Source organism: Argentina silus, assembly GCF_951799395.1.
Source record: "Argentina silus genome assembly, chromosome: 5".
In the NCBI taxonomy this organism is placed as follows: domain Eukaryota; kingdom Metazoa; phylum Chordata; class Actinopteri; order Argentiniformes; family Argentinidae; genus Argentina; species Argentina silus.
This window is the reverse complement of record NC_139659.1, coordinates 6,785,252-6,809,631: the sequence shown is the minus strand read 5'-3', so window position 1 is coordinate 6,809,631 and position 24,380 is coordinate 6,785,252. Positions and strand designations below refer to the sequence as shown.

At 42.7% G+C, this 24,380-nt stretch overlaps 3 protein-coding genes across 8 annotated transcripts; 2 read left to right on the top strand and 1 right to left on the bottom strand.

Moving 5' to 3' along the window:
- Positions 1–7: 7 nt before the first annotated feature.
- On the bottom strand, positions 8–15,225 carry sbno1 (strawberry notch homolog 1). Of its 6 annotated transcripts, none has more exons than XM_083670404.1 (34): positions 14,869–15,225; positions 13,258–13,371; positions 12,865–12,960; positions 12,511–12,738; positions 12,264–12,402; positions 11,605–11,643; positions 11,215–11,324; positions 10,842–10,938; positions 10,525–10,685; positions 10,306–10,439; positions 10,099–10,189; positions 9,754–9,915; positions 9,400–9,535; positions 9,167–9,272; positions 8,877–9,030; positions 7,719–7,901; positions 7,487–7,584; positions 7,227–7,372; positions 6,791–6,988; positions 6,402–6,581; positions 5,998–6,167; positions 5,766–5,897; positions 5,397–5,532; positions 5,182–5,294; positions 4,880–4,951; positions 4,709–4,808; positions 4,387–4,461; positions 4,029–4,175; positions 3,286–3,380; positions 3,023–3,109; positions 2,761–2,898; positions 2,520–2,596; positions 2,020–2,213; positions 8–1,905 (listed from the first exon to the last, which is right to left on the bottom strand). In XM_083670404.1, the coding sequence occupies exons 2-34, from the start codon at positions 13,369–13,371 to the stop codon at positions 1,763–1,765; spliced, it is 4,251 nt and encodes a 1,416-aa protein (XP_083526530.1). In that variant the 5' UTR covers positions 14,869–15,225; the 3' UTR covers positions 8–1,762. The 6 variants fall into 6 exon arrangements, with proteins under 6 accessions (XP_083526530.1, XP_083526531.1, XP_083526529.1 ...); XM_083670405.1 differs by having other exon boundaries at positions 14,896–15,225; XM_083670403.1 differs by having other exon boundaries at positions 14,905–15,225.
- Positions 15,226–16,216: 991 nt separating this feature from the next.
- kmt5aa (lysine methyltransferase 5Aa) lies at positions 16,217–20,764 on the top strand. The gene is made up of 7 exons (XM_083669545.1): positions 16,217–16,475; positions 17,232–17,385; positions 18,146–18,422; positions 18,849–18,936; positions 19,172–19,231; positions 19,391–19,581; positions 19,816–20,764. The coding sequence occupies exons 1-7, from the start codon at positions 16,467–16,469 to the stop codon at positions 20,024–20,026; spliced, it is 990 nt and encodes a 329-aa protein (XP_083525671.1). The 5' UTR covers positions 16,217–16,466; the 3' UTR covers positions 20,027–20,764.
- An 818-nt stretch (positions 20,765–21,582) lies between these two features.
- Positions 21,583–22,963, top strand: snrnp35 (small nuclear ribonucleoprotein 35 (U11/U12)). Its single transcript, XM_083670368.1, has one exon. The coding sequence runs from the start codon at positions 21,735–21,737 to the stop codon at positions 22,524–22,526; it is 792 nt and encodes a 263-aa protein (XP_083526494.1). The 5' UTR covers positions 21,583–21,734; the 3' UTR covers positions 22,527–22,963.
- The last annotated feature ends 1,417 nt before the right edge of the window (positions 22,964–24,380 follow it).

Sequence of the window (24,380 nt, the reverse complement as noted above, 5' to 3'; positions counted from 1 at the left end):
TGCAGAATTCAAACTTCGTCCTCAAGATTTATTGGTCATATGCAAGAGGTAGAAACCTTGCACTCAATTAAATCATTTAATACAGATTCTTTGTACAACAAGTCAGTAGTGCAACTCGTGCAAGGAAGAAACAACACTGTCCTTCAAGTGTTTCAACAAACATCTGTCAGCAAAAACAGGTTTATTTCAAGATATGACTACTGGTATACACATTGGTATATAACAGCCCACCCTGTCAACATTTTACAGCACTCAAAACCAAAACAATTATTTAGCCCCTGTACATTGTCTGAAATGACATTAAAAAACATAAATCAAAGATAGAACGGTACCAACTAGAGACCAAGTAATGTTAACTAATGTAGAGAAGGGGCCATTCCAGTTGTCTTGAAGTGAGCAAAAACTTTTACACTGAACATCAGAGCTGCATTTCATTCCAAAAAGTTTCTCACTACCCTCTGCTCTTATTCACTCTTTTCAACTTTAGACAACTACTGCCCAAATGCAATTCTCTTCCTCTTCCACTGTGGATTGGTGTAAAGAGACATAGGGTGGAAACCTCCTCTAGCCCATGCTCAAACCAATCCAATGCACACCTCTAGGAAAAGGGGAGAGCATCAAAGTTCAAAAGGTAGGAGTAATGAGAGGTAGATGCAAGCTCCTCCTAGTTTCCACCATATGACTTTCCACCTATCCAGTCCGACCAGAGCCAGCTAGAACAACAATGCAGAATTAAATGCAGCCTGGCTTTCAGTGAAGTATCAGACCTTTCATATTATCAGACACACCCTGTCCTGTGCAGATGTATACTTCTCCTGGAGCTTTACAAAGCAGAGATAGAGGGGCAAACATTTTGCTTGTCAAATAGGATCAGGTTATATAACACAAGCTGTTCAGTCTGACACTAAATACCTAAACATTCTGATCAGAATTTTAACTCATTCTGTTACAAATGCAGGGGAATTATTGAAAGAAATAAAGAACCAGATGTTGAAACCATGCAGTCAGTTCTTGATAGTCAAGCTGTAAACACAACCAGGTACAGTAGGTAGGTAGAAGGAATACACAAACATCTGACGCAATTTTGTCAGCCTAAAAGAAACCGGGAACATGAGTAGTTTTCATCTCAGACGTTCGACAGCTGATGACCAAGTGAAAATAAAAGGGAAAGAAAGCCTTTGGGGTGGGGATGTGGTCATGCATCTCAGGTAGACATTTTGTAAAATGTCAAGTTTGTTTTAAAAAATAAAAAAGGGTCACTGTGTAGCTTAACTAACCCCTGAGCACTGTCCTGTGTCCAATAGAAAAAATTAAATTAGTGACATTCGGGCCTTCTGTGGTGAAGGAGGCCTTAGGTCACCAACTGAAAGCACAGGGCATTTTTTTAATTAGCAGGAGGTAACAGAAAACAGTCTCAGGCATTATTATCACGCCTCCTCCGCACTCTGACAAGTCTTCTCGCAGCTTTTTTACTGCAGTCTCTTCATAAACCTTCAACTCTGAATTTCAGAGCACGAGTCGTCCAGCAAATGCCTCTGGGGTGTAAACAGAGTCTCTTCTTTGGACAAGAACCCTGAAATCCTCACTCTTGACTACCAAGACTTTACCTCCGAGAATACCACAGTTCTGCGCGGCATCTCTGGCCCTCTGAAGAGAGAGAGGGAGGGAGTAGGAGAAAGAGTGGTGGTGCTATAGCTCACAGAGCAGAGGTGGAGACTGAGATGAACTCCAATCCTATCAAGGAGAGGCGGGGGAACCCATGCTATGTGTTGGGTGTATGACTGAGGCTCTGGGGGTGGAGCTGCTGCCACATCTGCTGCTGCTGCACAGCCAGCTGCTGGGATTGGTCTGACGACGACAGGATGTTGGTCAGGGGGGACACACAGTTCGCTGGAATGATCAGGCCTGGAGAGAGGAAGATATCACATTGTTAGAATAAAATAATCAAGTGTCATGACCCATCAACTCAACCAAGATGGATAAAGGAACACAATTCCAAGTCATGTCAAGTCAACCTACCCACTATCCTCTGGCCATCCTCCGTTCTGAGGCGGACGATCTGCATCTTGACATTGGTTCCACTGACGGAAGCAAGGACTCCCTCCACCTTGGTCCACACGCTCAGCACAGAACCACACAGCACGTAGTACGTCCTACACCTCAGCCCAATCTCACACTGTAGGCCCACAGAGGCCTTCTTACAGTTACCCCGCCTGAAAAACAGATAGGAGAGGACATTAATACAGGCATACAAACAAGTCATCCTTCTAATCCTAAACCTGACAGTGTGACTGGTTCAGCAAGCTCTGCTGATAAAGACCAGGGTAGCGTTTCAATCCAAAATATTGTCTACTCCACTGTGCTTTCACCTATCCATTCCCTTCTGATCCATGAAGAAGAGGGTAGAAAGGAGGAACCATCTTTATGGATGAAAATGCAGCCCTGGTACTGTACTTCAAATCAGCTCTGCTTAAAACATCATTAGAACATGATTCACATAGGAAAGAGGGTGCACCTACCAATATGCATGAGAGCAGACTTCAGCTGAAGACTTGTACTGGTCAATCCAATGCTGCTTGGCATCATCTGACAGGACCTATACCAGAGCAAACACATGAGTCTTGACAGCAATGTTGAGAGAAGGAAACTAAAAGACAAGACGAACAAACCTGAGCAAATGGCAAGTTAGATTAAAGCTTCAAGCTTTAACAAGCATTACTTTTTCCATTATGAACCATAATCATATTATTCATGTCTCACCTTTTTACACTTCTTCTTGATATCCATGTAGGTCTCCAGCTTGAGCTGCTTCCCTGTGTTGGGCCTGTAGACCAGGAACAGCCTCTTCTTGGGGTTCACCTCTTTCACCAAGATGGCAGTCTTCTTGTTGTTCCTTACCTGGGGAGATAAGAGCAACAAACTGATAAATATGGCCAACTATCCGCACCAGTTGAGTGAATATGTCCATTGAGGAAAGCTATAATAAAACAAAACAATGTTTGACAAATTCAGCTCTTCCTACCTGAACGTAAAACCCATCGTCCGCTCCACTCTGCTCTGCCCAAGCATGTGTGGCATCCTCCCAGGACATTCCTCTCTCCACACTCACCTAGAGAGAGACACAACAGAGAACCACAATGAACAAAGAGTCTGACAAATGGATAGATAATACCATTAATAATACCACTAGCAGACAGGAGCTGTTATAGAGGTTGCACTGTAGATGATTAACATTTCTGATTAGTCATGGGGGGGGGGGGAAAAATCACTTCTCTGATGCCGTACCGTGTAGAGCTCGACGTGTCCAGAGGTGGAGTAGCCGGGGGTCAGGAACTTCTTGGACTCCATCTTCCTAACCTTCTCATCCCCTGAGCCCAGATCTGGTGACAGAAAGACAGATAAGGGCACACAGTTAAAGGAAAAGGTGCCCCCCAAAACCAAAGAAGGTAACAATCATTTTGTGCCATTTGGGATTGGGGCTTGTAGTCTCCTTATTCATGTAGCAGGATCTTTACAACAGATGGCATGGAATATGAACACTTGAATAAGATTTAACTGAATATAGGGCAGCGTTACACTAACATTGTTGCCATTCATCCCCAGGATGTCTGGCTGCGTCTCAACCCAGTTCTACCTCATCTGCCCTGTGTGTGGACCTTTCTTGCATGAAAACTAGGGCAGCAGAGCGTACTACACAAACTGATAGAAAATCCTTGTTGGAAAATGTGGTGAAATAGGCGTGCATACATTAGCTAAAGGAATAATGATCAAGTAATTTCCCTTTGCGATCAATAAAGTACAACTCTATTCAACAGTCAAATTGAAGCTGGTAAATATATATATATATATATATATATATATATATATATATATATATAATTTTTTAAATTATATATATATATATATAATTTTTTAAATTATTATTATTATTTTTTTTAAAGGTACAATGCAGGGTTATCCATCAGTGAGGGATTTGTGAACATTTCTTTGTACAAACAGGGCAGGGGCATAGTGCCATCCTATCCTACCTAGAATGCCCATGTCGTATCTGCCATTCTTCTTGGCGTTCTGTATGACAGCCGCAAGCGTGTCAGCAAAGTACTGGAACAGGGCGTTCTGCTGCTGCACCTCCATGCCCAGGATACGGTTCAGGAACTTCCCAATGTTGTTGTAGTCTGACAAGGCAAGGGAAAGAGACGTATGACCAAACCACACATTACCATAACTATGACCAAAACTATGATTTCACTCGAAACCACACAAGCATGGATACGTTTCAATGCTCGAACTATGGCCATCATCACCAAACTGTCCTTGACCGACACAACAAAACAGTTCACAGACATTCAGTCTTTATTCTCACTTCTATTACAATCTGACTTTCACCTTTGTCCAGCGACAGGATGCCTGATCTGTCCTCCACATTTATCAGTCCCACTCCAATTAATCCATGACAGATTTCTGTGGAAGATTTTAATGAAGACAAGTACAATAGACATTACGGGTGGTATCATTACAATGATCATAAATGTTTTTAAAGTGCTAGTAATAGCCAACTGCCAGAATAACTGTCTTTGAGTCAGCGTTGATGACAAACATACCACTGTGAGAAGTGAAAACCAAGACAATGGAAGTTCCTGCACATAAAAACAGGGAAATGTATCCTATAACCAATTGTTCATGTCTGGGAAATTCCTGTGATGTATACCTTTATAGAAATCCCCTTCAAAGTCTGAGGGTGGAGACACCAACGGGGAGTCCAGGTTTACAATGGACTTCATCACAATTTCCAATGCGTTCCTGCCATACTGTTAGGAGGAAAGGAGGTTAGTACTAGAGTTGGAGAATCTTAAAAAGACAATTTACAACACACACTTACTTTGTTGTCAAAGTTGAACCTGCTGAGATCTCTTGTCTCAGTTGCCCGCCTGTCCCCATGTGTGAGGGCACCCTGTAACAGACACAAACACTTAATGTAATTATGTGGCATTCAAGATGTAAAGAGTTCAAGCTTGAAGAATTCAAACACAGGAGTGATGAAACAAAACAGCAAAAGCCCTGTTTACAGGCATGTAGCCTCTTCAATTGTGCGATCTCTCTTTGCTATTTTTGGATACAGGAGTGACAGATTAAGTATTTTAGTGTTGGTTATTCACAAGAAATGACATCATAAGACCGTACCAGGCTCTCAAGTCTTTTGGCAACAATTGAGGCGAATCTCTGCTCTCCTGCCAGCTCTGAGATGAGGAACACATACTCTGGAGCTGTGACCTGGTTAGATCTGTGTGTTCTCCCTGTGAGTGGAAGGAGAGAGAAACAATGGATTACATCTCTAGAGCACGTTTTCACTTGGTCTCAAAGTATTTTACATTGTATGGGGGGGAGGTTCTACTGACCGAACTGCTGTATAGCCCTGTCAGCACTCCAGGGCAGCTCCAGAGTCATGTGGACCCTACGGCGCTGGTTCTTGACCCGACGATCAGCCTGCAGCGAGATACCAGAGCTGGCCGCCTCTGAGATGATGGCTATATTCTGGATGAGCAGGACGAAGAGGATAGGATCAATCACTTTTTATATATAACAAAGTATTTATCATAATGGCATATTGAAATGTAGAGATCAAAATGCAAAGCTGCACATATTGGCCCTACACTGGCCTTGCAAATACTAACTTTCTCTACAATAGTTCTTCAATAACTCCGCAAGAAGTTTTCTACTGGGCCTCCATAGTGAGGAACTAACAGAACCTCCACCCCCCTCCATACCTTCTCTCCGTCCATGAACCTCTGTTTCTCTGTGAGGTTGAGGATCTCCACAGGGACGTCCAGCTCAGAGCGAGACTCGTATGAGATGCTGCCGTCGTCATTGCTGACCACTCTGCCTTTACGACCAGTCATCTGCAACACAGAGCGGAGAGCATGAGAGAAACATTTGGTGTCTCAACCTTATTTGAATGGACTTTTTACATTTTTCAGGAATAGACTCCCCTTGCAGTACCTCTGCCACGCTGTCTGGTCCCCCCAGTTCATCTATGAGCTCATCCAGGGTGTTAGGTGGGAGGTCCTGAGCCAGTTTCTCCAGCTGCTCCAGGAGGTCCTTCTTCATCTGCTGAGCATCCTCCACAGCATCCTGACTTGTCATACAGCCATCGTCAACCTCTACCTTAGCTGAGGACAGAGAAAGGGAGATAATGAGTAATACTGAGAAATTGACAAAAAACAGGCTAGTTGTCTGTGACTAAAAAGCTAAGATTAGGCACATTCAAGCTCAGGTGACTTGAACTGGAGGAAACCCTGAAGAAGCCCTTACTGCCGAAATGTTGATAAAATAATTGCATTGGAGCAAGAGTGTGCAGCTTTCTTTATTATTTTCTGATTATTGAACTCTAGCCACATCCTCACCTATGACAGGTGTGCTGGTGGCTTTGACAGCAGGAGCGGTGAATGCAGGTCTGATGGAGCCCAGCCCAGAGGCGAGCAAGGCACTGTGGATGGAGTCCGGGTCTATACCCTTCTTTTTCTTCTTCTTTTTACTCTTCTTCTCCTTGCCTTTCTTTGGCTCCTTCCTGATCAGCCAAGGATCTGGGAGAGGAGTGGAGAAAATAGAGAAATGTTGGGTTATACTTTATTCCAACATCATAAAGCATACATAATGCAGTTACATAAATTATATATATATCAGGTGCAATTTACATTCATGACTATCATCGTGTCAGATTATGGCAGCATATTTCAAATGGACCAGGCAGTGATTTGCTATCATGTGGACAGTATTATTATCACAATCTCACCATCTTCCTCATCCTCGCTCGATTCATCCCTGAAGGGGTTGAAGTCATCTTCATCATCATCCCCTGAGCTTACGGATTTGAAGCTGTCGTCACTGTCTGCATCCTTATCCGACTCCTCTGATTGGCTCTCGTCTGAGCTGCTGCCGGAGAGACCCCCAGACTTACGCGGCTTCTTGGTCTGCTTCTTCATCTCAGGAGCTGCAGGAAGAGAAACCAGCAATGGGACATATGTCAATAAAAACATATGCCGCACAAGGCCTTTTGAAGATCAAAAACTCAATGGAACAATATATTGAAACGGAACAAAAAGGAGCATTACAGGGAACAATTTAACCTGCAACACTGAAATCAGACACTCATCATAGGGATACTTGAAACTGAAGCCTCATTCTTGTGAGAGGACAGTGCTGACTCAAGGACAAGAGGGGCTGCCTACCTTTCCTCTTCTTGCCCTTCTGGTCAGCAGCGATTTCAATGGGAGAGGGGGTTTTCTTGACTGGCAGATCAATACCCAGCAGGCTGAAGAGCTTCTGCCTGTCTGGAGCTGGGAAGTGCTTCTCTACTAGAGACTGCAACACACCTCTGAGAGTGGCAAGACAATTGTCAGAACGTCACACGTCAGAAACAAAATGTACAGCTAATATTCACTTTTGAATGTTCTAGAGCACTCTGTGTTAGGTGATCATAAAGACTTACTTCGCAGTGGAGACAAAGTCATTAAGCTCTCCTCCACCTTCCTCTAAGGCCTCAAGTGTTCGAGCCTCTCCTGTGGACTGGAGACCGATGACCACACACTGCAGACAGACACACAGACCGAGTCACAGTCTGTTACTAGGAGTACAATCTTACTACAGCTGCAGTTAAGATTCCCACCATTCTTATAAAGTACCACTACCAAAAGATGTAATTCTTACTGAAATGATCCTACCTTTCCGTTTTTGACCTCCTCTCTGGCGAGCTGGACCACTCTGCGGACTTTGGAGGCGATGCAGAGGTACTTGAAAAACCTCTGGTGAGCGGACCAGAACTGACCCCACATGGACTTCTTCATGCGCTGCTCAGCATCCATCAGGTTAGCAGCCTTCTGGAACTTCTCACGCGCACTCACCCACTGAAACACACAGACCATACACTCAGTGAACACTTTATTAGGAACACTATACTAATACTGGGTAGGGCCTCCCTTTGCTCTCAAAACAGCCTCAATTCTTTGTGGCATTGATTCCACAAGATGTTGGAAACATTCCTTTGAGATTCTGGTTCATGATGGCATGATTGCATCACACAATTCCTGCAGATTTTTCAGGTGCACTTTCAAGCTGTGAATCTCTCGTTCTAGGAAGGCCACTGAAGAACACTTAACTCATTGTTCATGAAACCAGTTTGACACGACTTTTGCTTTGTGACATGGTGCATTATCATGCTGGAATTAGCCATTAGAAGATGGGTAAATTGTGGCCATGAAGGGATGTACATGGTCAGCAACAATACTCAAATAGGCTGTGGCATTCAAGCGATGATTGATTAGTATTAACAGGCCCAAAGTGTGCCAAGAAAACATTCCCCACACCATTCTTATAACCACTGTTATTTCCAATAATGGTCATTCATGCTGTTGACATACACGGTTGATTGGAACTACACACACAAGCTGCTTATGACAACAACTTCTGATTCTGAAATTCATGGATACTAGCTAGCCATAGATAGCCTGAAATAAATGATAGACAAATAATATCTTACTGTGTGACTCCTTATTCCGAATAACTTGTTCTGTCAACATCCTTTTAGTTAGGAAGTGTGCTAATTGACTGCAGTCTAAAGAGTCTATTCATTCATAAAAACCTTTTGCCCTGTAAAAACCCAACTACACTGACATTCTATCATTTCGGAATGTGAGGCTGACGCACATCTTTGGTGCTGTATCGATGGAATGTGTGCCAATACAGATATAGGCCAATATTGGTGCCCTGATACAACTAGAGCCTGACAGATGTAAGTCATGCAAGGCTTGGTTAGGAGTTGCTACTGAGTGACTAACATGCCTGGCTGCACAGTTTCAATGAGCAACTCTGCCAGTCCTTACCAGACGCACGGACTTGTTGTACATTTTGATGTAGTGCTGAGTCAGAGGAACCTCCTCGATCTTGAATGTTACACCAGTGAAACTCAACTGCCTCGCGATGTACATCCCCCTCAGCTTCATATCCATGGCAACTATCTCCATGGCACCAACACCTCTGAGAACACAAGGGAAAGAGAATGACGTGAGAATCTGATCAAGGACAATTTCATCTATAAAATGAGGACATCCTGCTTTTGGTTATAATCTTGCTAAGATTCTGCAGCACTAAGTAAAGCACAATAGCCACTAACCTGCGCTCAACAGCTTGAATGAAGTTGCTGAACTCCTTGAAGGGGGTTCCCTCTCCCCAGATGCCCAGACGGTTCATGTAGGCCATGTTACGAGGCTCAGAGGCGCCTTGCCAGACAAAAAGACGAAATTAGACAGTGCCTATCTTTACTGTTCATTGAGGCCTGGACTTCAACATCTCATCAGTCAACATAACAACATAAAGTTGGCATAACCTCTTACTAGACAGACTTACCTGTGGCGCTAGCATATATAACCCGTGCTTTGGGCAGTTTGTTCTGCAGCTCCAGGACAGCCAGTCCAGTCTTGGTGGGTTTGGAAGACCCAATGGGACACACGTTTTTGGCTTTATGACACTCATCATAAACAATCTGAAGGTTAGTTGGTTAAGGAAAGGCAGCATCAGCATTGTGAAGGAACTGCTAGCCCTTACTGTTACTTGTTCTACAAGTACAAGTTTGTTTTCCAGGGCAATGTCAATAATCTTTGTGTGTGGTTTTCTTTTTTTTCAAATTTATTTATAGCATCACTATCCACTTTTCTTTCCTTTTAATCTCTCTGATTTCTTATATTTTGACTTTAAGGATACAACTCCGTCAAAGTCTTCCCCACACCAGTGGAGGAGCTGTTTGAACCTGGTCTTGTACTTCCCTCCGGACTGGCTCTCTCCTATCAGGGAGGAGTAGGTGGCGAAGATCACACCCTTCTTCACACTGCCGTTGTGTTTGGAGGAGATCTTTCCATATTTAAACTGAGAGACACAAAAACAGACATTGTTTTTGAGTGTAGTAGAACATTCGATGGATATTAAAAACTCCAGTATCCAGTGTGAAGAATTGTTTATAATGAAGCTCATCATTTTCAGTTACAAAAGACAGAGGCACACAAAGCCCATTGTGTGCAGTTGTATAGCAGATATACCAGTATGTCTTACCTTGTTCAGTGAATGGACTTGAATGTTCTTCGCTCCTATGTCTTTGAGGTCCCTCTCAGCATCATACTTCAGGTCATTTGAAACACTAAACCTGGAGAAGGAGGGCAAAGGATGAGTGGAATGAGAAAAATGTCCTGGTGATCTCAAGTTCCCTAGTTCATATTTCACTGAACAGTTTAACCCAACAAAGAAGTAGTGTCCGTTTACCAGAGTGATCTCTTCCTGCCGAGGAGGTAATTTTCATAGATGATCCCAGCGATGGTCCTGCCCTTCCCCACTCCAGCCCCATCACCAATCAGATACGACGCTCTGTCACCATTAGGGAGAGTTGTCTCGTGTTGCTATGGAGAATAATTCACATGAGAATCTCCCAGCACCTAGTCAGATAATGGTACATAGCACCTGATAAAGGCATAGATTACGGACCTGGGCGGCATATGTAATGGCCTCGAGTTGCAGGGCAGAGAGCCAGCCGCGGTCGATGGTCTCCTCGGGGATGGAGAGTCTGTACCACACGTTGGGGGGGTTCACACTGGACAGGGAGCTGGTTTCCACTACAGGGTCTGGATGCCGCAGGCCAATTCTCACTGAATGGACCAAACAGTCAGTCAATCGTTTCAATAAGCAATCAAATTACACCTGCATTAGCTTTATCACAACGCAGGCCTATATACCCAAAACGCAAGCCAAGGCTGTCTGATAAGTACATCAACTAATTTCTATACCAAGTTAGGTACACCTACATTTCATGGGCATGTACTCTGCGTACGTCTCGGCATGACCCAACTCTTCCTCATCCTCTTCCTCTGGCTCCTCCTCCTCTTTCATGCCAGGGAGTTTCTACACCAAAACAGCACAGTGAGGTTTAAAGCCAGAGAAAGTGGGTAAGACAGCATTACTTTGCTTGAAATGTGGTATGGGTCAAGAACACTGAAGACAAACATTTAAGTGTCTGTTCCTTTAGCAAGGTTGCAAAAACCTCAGAAGGAATTTAAGCAATAAAATTACATTCTCTGCGGGTCCTCAGAAATCCAGTTAACGGTCTGTCAAACAGATTCCTTCAAGTTTAATAAAAGCTGAATTCTGCTGCTTGGTCAAAAGTGAGGACACACTTACAAGGGTAGGTGAGAAGCTCCGCACCCTGACGTCGTCGTTCACCCATATTCGTGCAACATCTTTACTCGTCACCTCTTTCTTGATTCCGTTGTTCAGTTCCGCTGTAAGACCTAGAGGACAATACAGACCTTAGAGAAATGGCACATTTAGACCCTTTTGAGGGGTCTAGGGGGAATTATTGCATTGACCTCACTACTTTTTGTTTCATGTACAGCTCTGAAATAAAACAAATGACTGCTATGACCCCACATGCGAACTGAACAAGGTGTGAAAGTGCCTTGCAGGAATTAAATCTGGCCTGTTTTAAATGTCCCTCTCTTATCGATGCATCCGATGTCACATGATTACAAGATTCTGAGAGACAATCCCTGGTCTTGATCCTGTCCATACCTGGTTTAGTGATCATCTTTGTCGAGACCAGAAATATTTCTGCGAGGAGGAGAGCATTGATACTGATTGAGAATTGGGCATTAGGTTAACAATGATCCTGTTCATAATCAATAATCTACATTTAATGACAATGTGAGGGGTCTTGGAATAACGTTAAACAATGGAATGTACACAAGATGGAAGAACAAACATGGGGCAGATACAAATCATAAGAATGCAGCCTGGTTGGGCATGTGGGACAGGGGCCTATAAAACAATCAATGATGTACAGTAAATGTACATTCAGTACATTTCACTTACATCACTCAAAGTTCACAAATCTATATTAATCCAAATGAACTGGGATTGCTCTCAATGACATGGCCTAAAATATTTGACTACATAATCATTGCAGCCTTGGTGAACTCAAGGTCAGTATGAGAAGATATGGGCACTGGGGCAGAGTCTGCCTCCTCATACAATGGCTTCCATTCTCTCCATAAGCAAACTTCTGATCTAAGATTTTAAAGATGCTTCTCCAAGGTACATATCGCCAAAGAGTTTACACCTATCCAGTACTTTCAGATTGGGGGTCAAAAAGAGGCTAAAAGGGAGACAAGGAAATTAAGCCATTTTAGTGTCTTAGAACCCAGCCAGGGTTCTATGGTTCCATGACTCACTGGTGCCTGTGGCTGTTGCTGTGGCTACCGGCTGGGCAATGTCAGGTGGGGGCTTGAGCTTCATGAGCTCTACTAGGCTGCTGTTTTTCAAACCACTGCCCTTTAGGGCACCCGTCCTCAATAAGTCCTTCAGCTGGATCTGAAACAGGGAAGGGAATAATATTGTTAGAGTGTACATTGTAAGAGTAATTACAGGGGCAATAGTATACTCTCACTTTTGCGATTCTAGAGGCAGTATGATTTTGACCTGCTCTCGGTTGGAAGTACCCACAGTGGACACCATGGAGGGGAGAGCCGTGGAGGTGGATGTGGACCCCTGCAAGGCTGAAGGAGTGGTATGGACCACCTTAGTTACGGTAATGGTGTGTCTCTGGGTGTTTGCTGCTGAGGGTTTGGTCACAACGATTGTTCCCAGCGGCGGCAACTGATTCAGTTGATTTAAGACAAACGTGGTGGTTGAGGGCTGAGGTTTATGCTGTTGGAACATTGAGGAGAGACATGCGACTATGTCATAGACAAAGACACAACCCAGATTTTTGCTGACCATTGATTTTGCAAAAGCAACATGCAGCCGGTACTATGAAAGGCTCTGTGATCTTACCCTGATAGTGGGAGTGGGTGGGGCTATCGTCCCAGGGCGAACAGCTCCAGTTGCCTCAAAACCCAAGCCAACATCCAGGGCACTGATGGAGATGGACTGGTGGACAGGAGGAAAATAACTCACATGAGCATCAGAGGGAAATACAAGTTTATAGTGCATCTCAATATTATCATGACATCAAGAATGACTAAATTAAATTGATTAAATCAAGAAAACATCTCTAACAAATGTGTGCGGCGCACTACAGACCAGCTTGAAAAAGAGTAGGGTGAATGTGCTCAATTGAGGGAGAACAGCTGGAAAAGATGCATCTTTCAACATCGCTCTCACCCTGGTCATGAGAAAACTGAGAGGTTATGAAGTTAAGGATGTTGCATGATTTGAGATGATTACCTGTTGGGTGGGAGAGGGCTGCGCATCCTGAGGGTCAATGTCAAACAGGTCATTAGGGCAGATGCCACTCTCACTCAGGGCTGCCAGGAGCAAATCCTGTCCAGGATCCATCATCTGCATGAGACAACAGACTTGTGAGTGACATCAAGGGACAATGACAAATGACTTAACGAATGGCAACTTCCGCATATTGATAAAATTGTGTTTGAGGATGGCTAGCTATGCAAAGCTATGCTACATTTGTTAAGCAGACTGATCCACAATGCTCTAAATGTTACTGTCCAGTGAGTCTAGATTGAAGTTAAGCATAATCAACCAAAAACACCCAGCTACATTATTCCAGTATTCAACAGAGAATGCAAAATCACAGGCACCACCCCTCAACTGCTCTCTTCACATAAAATCATTAGCACAAAAAGCCCAAACAAGCATGAAGACCTTTAATTCAAGGGAACATACAGATTTCACATGTGGTACACATGTAGGTGAAGTATTTTATCTTTACCTTATTCGTCTGATTGTTTTCCAAAAAATAGAAGGTCAAGAACAACCAGATAATTTAAATGTGCACACTTTTGAAGAGGATCAGAGGATAAAAAAACAACAACCATAATATGTGGTGATAGAGAAACGTGAATGGCATGTGGTCCCAGCCGGCAACGTTTTGTAAATGCTGGAAAGAGCCTACAAGCTATAGAATATTTCGATACAGGTCTCCTGCAAGCAGCTACTATTGCCATACACCTGGAGTATAATGTGTGATGTTAACTTACGGTTCAGGTGTATGATCTTGAGAAAGTCTGGTTACAAAGTGACCCGGACTCGGGCACGTGTTTGCACACTTACTAGCTCGTTTCAACTTCCTGGTCTGACGTCGTTCACAAGCCTAGCTAATGTCAAAATGCACAACATGTTCCAAAGATGTTAGAAGAGGCAATAAAGTATAAAGTAAACATATAGTTTCGACGGATTTAGGGGAAACCGCCGAATACATGTATCACACACTAACTAACCTGAAATATAGAGCTGAGCAACCTTTTTAGCTAACGCTAGTAACTTCTAATCGTCAGTGAAGATCGACATTCAATTGTTACAAGTGACAGCTAGCTAGCTAGCTGTAACTTAACTATGTAGCTAATTTCATTATGCGCAAACAAATCATTTTCACCCTGAAATCTGCTTGTATGCATCTCAAACAGTCAATTAGCTTGTTGCCGGCTCGATATCCATATAGACTTCGCTAGTTGCTAACTAACTGGCTAGCCGAGTTGACAGTGTGCTTTACTCAACAAAACAATGATACTGCGGTCTACATCCAAGACAGTCCTTATAACGTAGCTTATGGAAACAAGATACTGTTGAATTGGGAACAATTGCTGTAGCTACCGTGTTACCACCATATCCGTGATGTGTGTGGTTTTGCATCAGTCAGCTCAAACCGCTAGCTCACAGCAAGCTAGCTCTGTTTTGGTGTGGTTATGCTCAGTCACGCCGTTATAGCTCGCTAGGTAGCTAATGTGACTGAATTACAATAAAATAACATTTCAAGAGACACAACATCTCGCAGACACAATTTGAACGCTTCACCATGACCCCGACAAAACCACCTACCGTTTTCAGACATTTAGGTCGAGCAACAACACTCACTTGTCAGTTAACGGCCGTTACTAATATCGCATCGGTTTCAGGGGATGTCACCCTCTTCGCTCCGCTGTTTTCTAACCACCTTTCGCCATCTTTACAAAACGGCCAGAGACGCGTGCTGGTCACGTGATGCTCAGCTCGAGAACTGGAATTTTCAATCGCGAATTCTTGACGTGTCCTCGATAAAAATGGTTTTCCGAGCGGCCGTGAGGCGTCCATTTGCAATAAGCAATCGATAATGAAAAGAAAGTTGACAATCCACGCATATTTTAAAACCTTACAGATTCGAGAAACAGAGCACTAAACCAGTATCACGTGACTCTGTGAGGTCTTCGCAGGAAATGACGTTTACAGACGTTTCCTCATTATGCAACATATGTCACCAGAAACGCCATATTGGTAAGGTCAAAGACGATGCAGGTCAAAGCGTAAGACAAAAGTTGCCTTTTTTCCATGAAGTGTGATAAATCTCTCACATATCACCATCAAGGCATTCGAAATATCTACCCATCTATGCTGCATGTATGCATGTGCTCTTTATTAGTAATATTTTTGATAGAAGATCATGATAGTCTACTACTGTGAAATAAGACAAATTGGTGTGTGATAGATATAAAAAAAACAGACACATTGAGGAAGAGATAGATCCCATACAATAATGAAGTTTGGAGAAAGGCAGTGTGTGTGTGTGTGTGTGTGTGTGTGTGTGTGTGTGTGTGTGTGTGTGTTTGACACTAAACTTTTTGAAAGTTCATGAGAGCAACAAACAGTGAACAGAAATTATTTTGTAGTCCAGCTGCTGCGTCACTTTTGGATGTAATCTCTTTTCAAAGGTCAACAAACAAGTCAAACAAACGACAGGTTGGCAAACAATACATGAAAACAAAAACAGCCACAAACCAAACAATCAAATACAATGCAAAGATAATTGCTCATTCAGAGCGAAAGATTCTGAGTCCCCCGATTTAAAGACAGCCCATTCCGATTGCTTGTGTCAAAGTCATATTTTGCAAAGCAATTTGGTTTATGATTGAGTTCATGCATTTTCTTACAGGATTAACATATTCTTAATGTCTTTGTTATATGGTTTAGAAAGATGGCTGAAGCCCGATAGATATGTATTTTCAGTTTTCTTCTACATTATTTTCACAAAGACGGCGATGATGATGATGATGATGTAGTGTCGAGGTTTGCGCCACTGGTTTACACTTCGCACAAAGCCAGATGTCAAAATAATATTGGGCAGCGCCACCTGCTGATTGTTCAATAGAACTGTTGTAGCCCCTTTAAATTTTCACACGCCTCCCTTCCTTGAATGAGTTATGGCGGACAGGGGAACTGTGAAAACTGCCTTGGCTGAAGAATTTCAAAGCGAAACCTAAAAAGTGACACTTGAACAGAGAGTTTACTGGACAGAGGAGTGGTGGAATGACTATTGCATTAGGCAGGGGAAGACTGAGATAGCTATACATCTGGATAATTGTACTGCGCGGCAGAGTACATGACCCGAATCCATTCAGGCTTTGCATAAGATTGAAAAAGACAAAAAAGAAGACAAGCCAGAAATGAACGGGGTAAGTTGGCTTGATTACATCGTCTTGTAAAATATCTACTTTTGTTTTACATTAAGTATTCAATTTCGGCAACCGTGACTAAGGGGCGCTTATTTTATTATAATGATTTGTTTACTGTTTAGCTAGCTAGCTAACTTCGCTAACGTTAGCTAGCTACTACAGTCATTCGGAATGTCCTGCCATGCCATGGGTGGAACTTGCTAACTAGCGGTTAGCTACAGCTCCACTAGTATCGAGTGATTCAGTAGCGAACGGTAGAAATTAAAAGTTAGTTCTTGTCTGAGGGCAAGGGCAGGCTATCGCAACTGATATCAACACGCAAAGGTTCTCGAAAACAGCCTTGTCACAAATAATTAATGTGATGCGTGAAGGGATTTGGCTGACATAAACTACAGCTAGCTACTGCTGTAGAAGCAGGAGGAGGCCTACTAGTATCAGAAAGAATAGGCGGAGCAGAGCCTCACTGTTGTGGATGGGTGTGTTTCATTGAGGCGACCGTGTGTTTAGCTGAATGATCACCACCAAAACCTCATGAGATCAGAAATTACCCCAAATAGTTAGCTAATTAGGTAGCTAGCAATATGACTTGGACATTTCTAAGTTGAAAAAGAAATGCAACCGAGTTTGTTACAGGACCTGATGCGATTGTTGATGAAGACTCTTCTACAGCAACACGCACGCACACACACACACAGGCAGGCAGTAACAACAGCAAAACATTGACAGTGGATTGTTCCCACCTTTTATATTTCACAGGACATTGTATATAACCATGGCCATTCCATCACTCTCTTGAGCCACAGCAAGTCCAAGTCACCTGTCCACGATGAGATGATGATCAAACTGGTACAAGAGGGAAAGTATCCTGGCAGGTGTTCTATACAAAACGACACACAAAGGCATGGTGATGGTATGTAATGTACATAAACTTATATACCTTCTGTTTGTTTTACCACTGAAGTTTGTGCCCTTTTCTTCCATTCTGTTCTTTGCCTTTGTTTTGCTTTTTGAGTGTGCAATGAGAGTTGCAAGACATCTGGACTTGTACACAATTGGATGGTGTTTGTTCAAATTTAGTGTAGTATGTCTGTCTAGGTCAGTAGGTAGCCTAGAGGTTAGAGCCAGGTTTAAATTCTGAGCCAGGTGTTAAAGAAGTGCGGACTGGCAACTGGAGGGGTTATGCCATCAAGCAAGGCTCTTAACACCAAACCTTGCTCCAGTGGTGCCACACTATGGCTGATGCTGTGGTCCTCTCTGTGTCATACACCTTTCGGTTTGAACAGTTTGCCCCCGTTTATGTTATATGAATGAAACTGGTTTGGTAACACCTCTGTCTGTGTGTGTTGACTAGGAGGTGGGGAAATTGAGAGGTGAGAAGAAAAACACATTTCCACTGTAAACCTATTCTATTCTACTTCCAAAACATTGCTGCATGAGGTCCCCCCCCTCTAATTGCAAGTAAAAAGGAGTTAGGGTTTTTGCCTATATAGGCATATAAATAGTCTAAAGTGGTTTCCCCATCTCATTTCCTCCATCTTTGCTGATGTAATAGAACTGGATCAGTGTGAGCCAATGATTTAATTCCCATTTAGGAGACAAGGAGAGGGATTCACTACAGACTATGTCTTTATCCTCATCTGAATTCCTCTCTTCTTGCTCACTTGACACAGCCAGGAGACTGAACTTGGTGAACCCTGAGGCATGCGTTATGAAGCTGGCAGAGAGGGAGGACAGCCACAGCCAACGCCCTCCCTACAGTACAGAAGAGGTGGCCTCACAGCAGCTCCACTACACCCCAGCCTGCTTTCGCTCCACAGCCGAGCTTTCCCCTCCCAGCAACAACACCGCTCACGCCCCTCGCCTCACTAACAACTCCACTGTTCATCTCTCCAACCAGAGGAGAGACATCCGACGCAAGGCCAAAGGGAAGAAGTCTGCACTCAGAATGTAAGGGCATGGAGGAGAGTGGGTGGCATGCAGGATTTGGGGTTAGACAATACAAAGGTTTAGGACTTTTGTGAAGGCGTGCAAAAAAAGCAGTGTATTTCAAATCAACTTTGTGAACTGCATTGCTTATCAGATGAGTTTGAAGTAATAAGTAACAATCCACTTCTGGGAAGTTGACAGTTTCTGCATCCAACAATGGCCACATTGTTGCCTTGCCAAACAGCGTGTGTTGGGAGAAACATGCTGGCGCTCATTTCATCAACGTTGTGACCTTTCTGTTCAACATCTAGTTTTCTATTATTGTTTCCCTTAAGGGCTGTAATGTCCATCGTCTTTGTTATCTGCCATGTGTCTTGTAGGTCAACGTAGACAGAAGTATCTGCATTGATCAGTTAGTTAATACCAGTTCTTTCATTTTCTTTACAGAGCAGAAAGTAGGAATTCACAAAACCGGAAAGTAACAGACTACTATCCCATAAGGCGAAGCTCAAGGAAAAGTAAAGCAGAGTTGAAGGTGAGGGCAAATGAATGATTGTCTACTAAATCTTTGACACTGTTATTTATCAAGTAAGTATTAATAGTGATAGTCGAAGTTAATTCAGTAGGACCGTACCAACCTGACTTGCACAGTTCCCATTCAATTGTTATTTTATTTTTAGATTATCTATCTACAACTATTTTGTGTGTTTGAAACATGAATGAAACACACTACTACACTAATGCAATCTCTACTTGCCTTCTGTTCCCAGTGTGAACTAAAGAAGCACATTGATGATCTGATCACAAATGGGATAGAGGAAGGAATGGAGGTACAGTGATGGATCAGACTGCATCTTCTTTACATCTTTAGTTCAGTAAACTATCCTCCATATTGGCACAACATTTTCATAATTAAATGCCAAGTTAAAGGTGTTTTTTAAGTGGTGTCTTATTTTGCCCCATATCTCCTACCTCTGACTCTCTTACAGGTGCAGCATATAGAGGGGAAGGGGAGAGGAGTATTTGCCACCCGGGGATTCCAGAAAAGCGAGTATGTGGTGGAGTACCATGGCGACCTGCTGCAGATCACTGATGCCAAAAAGAGGGAGGCCGAGTACGCACTTAACCCTGCCACCGGCTGCTACATGTATTACTTTCAGCATCTCTGCAAAACCTACTGGTAGGTCAAACCACTATTTCCCGTATTGACACATTGCATCGCTGGTTGCTTCCAAAGCACTGTCAGGGTCATGTGGTCTGAGAGGCATTGAGGTCATTTGCATATGATTGACAGTTCAGTGGGGTTGTTGTGAGGACACTAAGTATATGAATGTGGTTACCATCGCCAGAAAGGCCTTCTATTACAACAACATTACTATATGCCTCATCTAAATGATCGTTTTTCATTTTGTAGTGTGGATGCCACAAAGGAGACCGGTCGTATGGGCAGGCTGATCAACCACAGTAAAAACGGCAACTGTCAAACCAAACTCCATGACATCAATGGCATACCTCACCTCATCCTTGTGGCATCCCGAGACATCGATGAGGGCGAAGAGCTGCTATACGACTACGGGGACCGTAGTAAAGCTTCCATTGCAGCCCACCCATGGCTCAAACAATGATGGAGAGATCATCTAAAAGAAAAGGGAAATGCTAACACCTTTGTTTCTTAATAGATCGTTTTTTAAATGTAAAAATTGCCTTAGCAACAGAATGTGTAACCACATTTTTTTCCGAGATGGGAAGGGGGGGGTAGTTTGTGTGTGCGTGTTAAAGGGGGGATGATTTTCAAAGGGGTTGGGTAGAGGGAGGATGGGTTACAGTGACTTAAACACATAAGATTGAGGTACATCTTCTAAATGTCAAGACGACATCAATACTTTTAATATATTTATCCGTCTATATGAAACATGCTAGTTTTTTCCAGCACATTTCTTTTTGTATATTTTGTATTACCGGTAGACAAGTGCTTCCACGGCATGCAGGTTGTAGTTCAATGTTCTGCATTTTTATACAAAGCTTTTTCTTAATCGGTTGTTTGGTAGTTAGTTGCTTAGCAATAATTATATTTATGGCACCAGAGCCCCTCTGGTTGATGCAGAAAGGAAAACTATGAAATGCAAACTACGAGCCCTCTTTAAAAGTTTCAGAAAAACTGGAATGTGATTCCGACCATTGAAACTCACACTTTATTTGAACTCTTTATGCCATGTATAGTTGTTTTATGAACTTGAACAAATCTGTACCTCTCTAACACACAAAGCTGTCAAATGTCCACAACCAAATGCTCCTTGTGAAAGTATTTAAATAAATCTGTATGCTGGGAGGCATTGTTGAATAAACATGTTTTATGCAAATTACCCTTCCTTGTATGACTCTGTTATTAGTGTATCAGGCATGTTTCTGTTAATATAATAAAGGCAAAACTTTAAAAAAAACTAAAACAAATTGCACACTCTTTGCTGTCACATTTATTCACCAACATTTCTGATCAATAGCCTTCCTCAGGGTGTAATACAATAAAGGCCAGCAAGATGAATTTAAGGATAATACTTTCATCACATGCTTACTGTTCTGAATCAAAGACCATTTATACATACAGTGCTCTCCATAAGTATTGGAAAGAAGAAGCATTTTGTTGTCTTTTAGTTCTATACTCCTACTGAAATCAAACAATTATCATGGGTCAAAGTAGAATTAATTCAATGGGGGGAGTTCAGATTGGGTTCACCATTTACAAAATACAACAAAAAAAAATTACACACATACATACACACTCCCCTTATTTCAGGGCTCCAAAAGTATTGGATTGGAGTATTGATAAAGTATTCAAACACTGTACATTGACATCACATATTCCTCTCTGTCTGAGTCCAGTTGGAGCACAGCTCATTATTGTGAGTATTGTGAGATAAGGTTAAGGATAAGCCCCTGTTCTGAGATGATCAAAACTGTGATGATACAGTCGGTTAATGTACGGTTTGATGAATGTACCTCTACTCAATGCATACTCAATAAGTACTGTACTGTTTACTCAGTGGTGGAGGGGAGGACCTCGAGGGCCCAATCGGTGAGAACGGACGGTTTGGTAGTAGCGAGACAGTTTTCACACGGAATCTTTAAATTGAAACATGTTTCCACACGGAGTGTTATATGTCATGCATTACGTGTTGTTTGGGGTCTGCAACGGTGTAACAGCGAAATAGTTAGCAACGGAGTTGAATTTGTATGTAGCGGTTATTGCTCTGATTTATCACATGCTGATTACACTCTATTTACCTCACTGATACAGCGCGCTCTGTTTGAAATTTAGCTACCTTCTGTCAGAGTATGTGCGACTGGAGCCCAGTTGCGAAGGTCTACGACCCGCTCAAGGCAGGCAGTATCGATGGCACAGACGTGGAGCCCCATGACCGCGCCGTGTGGAGGGCAATGACCGCCCGCTACAAGCCCAATAAAGGCGTCGTGGGGGACCCGCTTCTCACCTTGTTTGTGGCCCGTCTGAACCCACAGACTACGGAGGAAAAGCTGCACGAAGTCTTCTCAAAGTACGGAGACATACGCCACCTGCGCCTGGTGAGAGACATTGTGACCGGGTTCTCGAAGGGATACGGCTTCGTTGAATACAAGGAAGATCGGTCGGTGGTTCGCGCAAGGCGAGACGCTAACAAACTGGTGGTAGAACAACATGAGTTGTTTGTGGACTTCGAGCAGCAGAGGACCCTCAAGGGGTGGATACCGCGGCGCTTGGGAGGCGGGCAGGGAGGGAAGAAGGAGTCCGGACAGCTGCGGTTCGGTGGGAAGGACAGACCCTTCCGCAAACCGATCAACCTGCAGGCCTCCTCGATGAACCAGGAATGGACAGGTGTTGGGAGAGATTGGGAAAGAGGTGGAGGAGAGAGGGAGGAGCGGCATAGAGAGAGAGATAGGGATATGCCCTCGAGCCATGAAAGAGAGACCGACTTGGGGAGAGGGAGAAGAAATGACCATGAGAGGGGGAGAGAGAGGGGGGATAGGGAGTGCCACCGAGAGAGGAGAGACCGGAGTCATGAGAGGGAATCAACAAGAGAGAGGGACGACAGGAGACACAGTGACAAGTACAGACACAGGGAAAGGAGATGAGACCTATTCACCACACATTCACTGTCAAATACCTAACTCAAAGACATGTTTGCTATGGTCAAACTGTTTGTTGCTGATCTATTGAGACAGTGTTTTGACCATAATGGTCCTTGTCAGGTTCTGGCTTGGACACAAGTCCAACCCTAACTTTTACTTCTCCTCCACCTGTTTGCTTGCATGTATGACCCAATTCATGGGTGTTGTCCTCTTACAGAATCACTTTTTGTTACTCGCATGTTCCCAAATAAACAAAAAAAAAACTATAGTAAGGATAAGTTAGTTGTGTATACCCAAATATTTTGAAGTTGACACCCCCTTTACTTTGATCGCTGCTTGTGAGCTGTACAAATGTTGATTATTTTTCCAAATGTAACACACTTCCTTTTTATGTATTAAAATGGTGGTCAATGTTTTACTGAATAAAGATTAAGCATTTATGGAATGTTCGGTGTTGCTTGATTCAATAAAGTGCACTGGACAAGGACCTTTTACAAGAAGAGAAGGCAAAACAATCTGGGGATCACAATTTTTATTGAGCAGGTATATTTCAATTTAAAATGCAACAAGCTGTATGAAAACAATGAGTCATATCGTAATTCCTTCCAATACAAATCTTATTCTTGAACCACGGGCAATAAATTGAAATACAGCCAATCCTTCATTGAATAAATACAACTCTTTTTGAAGGACAGGGATGAGCTATCATGACCCCATTCAAACCATTAGGCTACATTCCATATTTCCACTATACGGCTGGCTGTAAAGTATACTGTATTTGCATTGTGTATTTCAATACCAGGCATCAATGGAGGTACATGAAGTAGGTGGAAAAAGGGTTTCATAATAATCATGTGATTATAAATCTGCATTTGTTCAATACTGTTCCCTTCATGTAGATTTTGCCCCCAGAATGAGCCCTGATCCCTTTTAGCACAATAAATGTTGCCCAAATTTTGCACTGTTATTATCTCATTATGTCTCAAATCATGGAATAAATTATTGAACAGTTATTTACCATAGTAATGGTATCAATACTATCTTAAAATAGCCTACAGGTAAGGCAGAAGCTTATCTACAGGACCATACCCAAGGATTCAAAAGGGTGCTTCAATAATGTTAAGTGCCTTCCGCTCCTAACCTCCTTTCCTTCATTGATACTATTAAAAAAATAACTGAACAGGTGAAAGCATCTGTCTTATCACAAGAGAGCAAATGAACAAGAGGAGACAAAGGAGAGGAAGCCAATTTAGACTAATATAATAGTAATATTCACCCAGAACTACAACAGGGTTGTAATCCTTCGTCAACTTGGCCATTCTGCTATAGAAAAACCCTAAGTGCAAACAGGCTGGCTAGGCCTGAAGGAGAAGGCACCACAAAAGCCTGAAAACAGAAGCAGCAGCAAGTAGTAATTAAATAAATTTTAAAAACAAAAACACTTCAATTGAGACATTTTTTAAAACTAAATTTCTGTGCTTAATTTACCATTCACAACGTATAAAACCAGTACATTTTGTCTAATTTGGGAATTTTGTTCCAAAAGGTTTCCCAAACTTCTACCAACAGAGCATGTATGTATTTGGCAGAGTTCATTAAGCAAATTCAAATATTTGAGAATGGGCTTACTTGTAAACATCTAATTTGATCATGCAAATGATAGCAACAGGCAGGATTTTTCAGGAGTGCAATTAAAAAAATCCCACCTCAATAAATATGAGGAAATCTCAAAGTTATGCAATTTATAATTCATCTATATAAAAAAAAAAGGCTTCCACATCCATGCACTGACAGAGTTGCATGGATGCACCTTTAGCCAATGCTGGTGAGAGAGGGGCTTTGCAACACTGCCCCCTA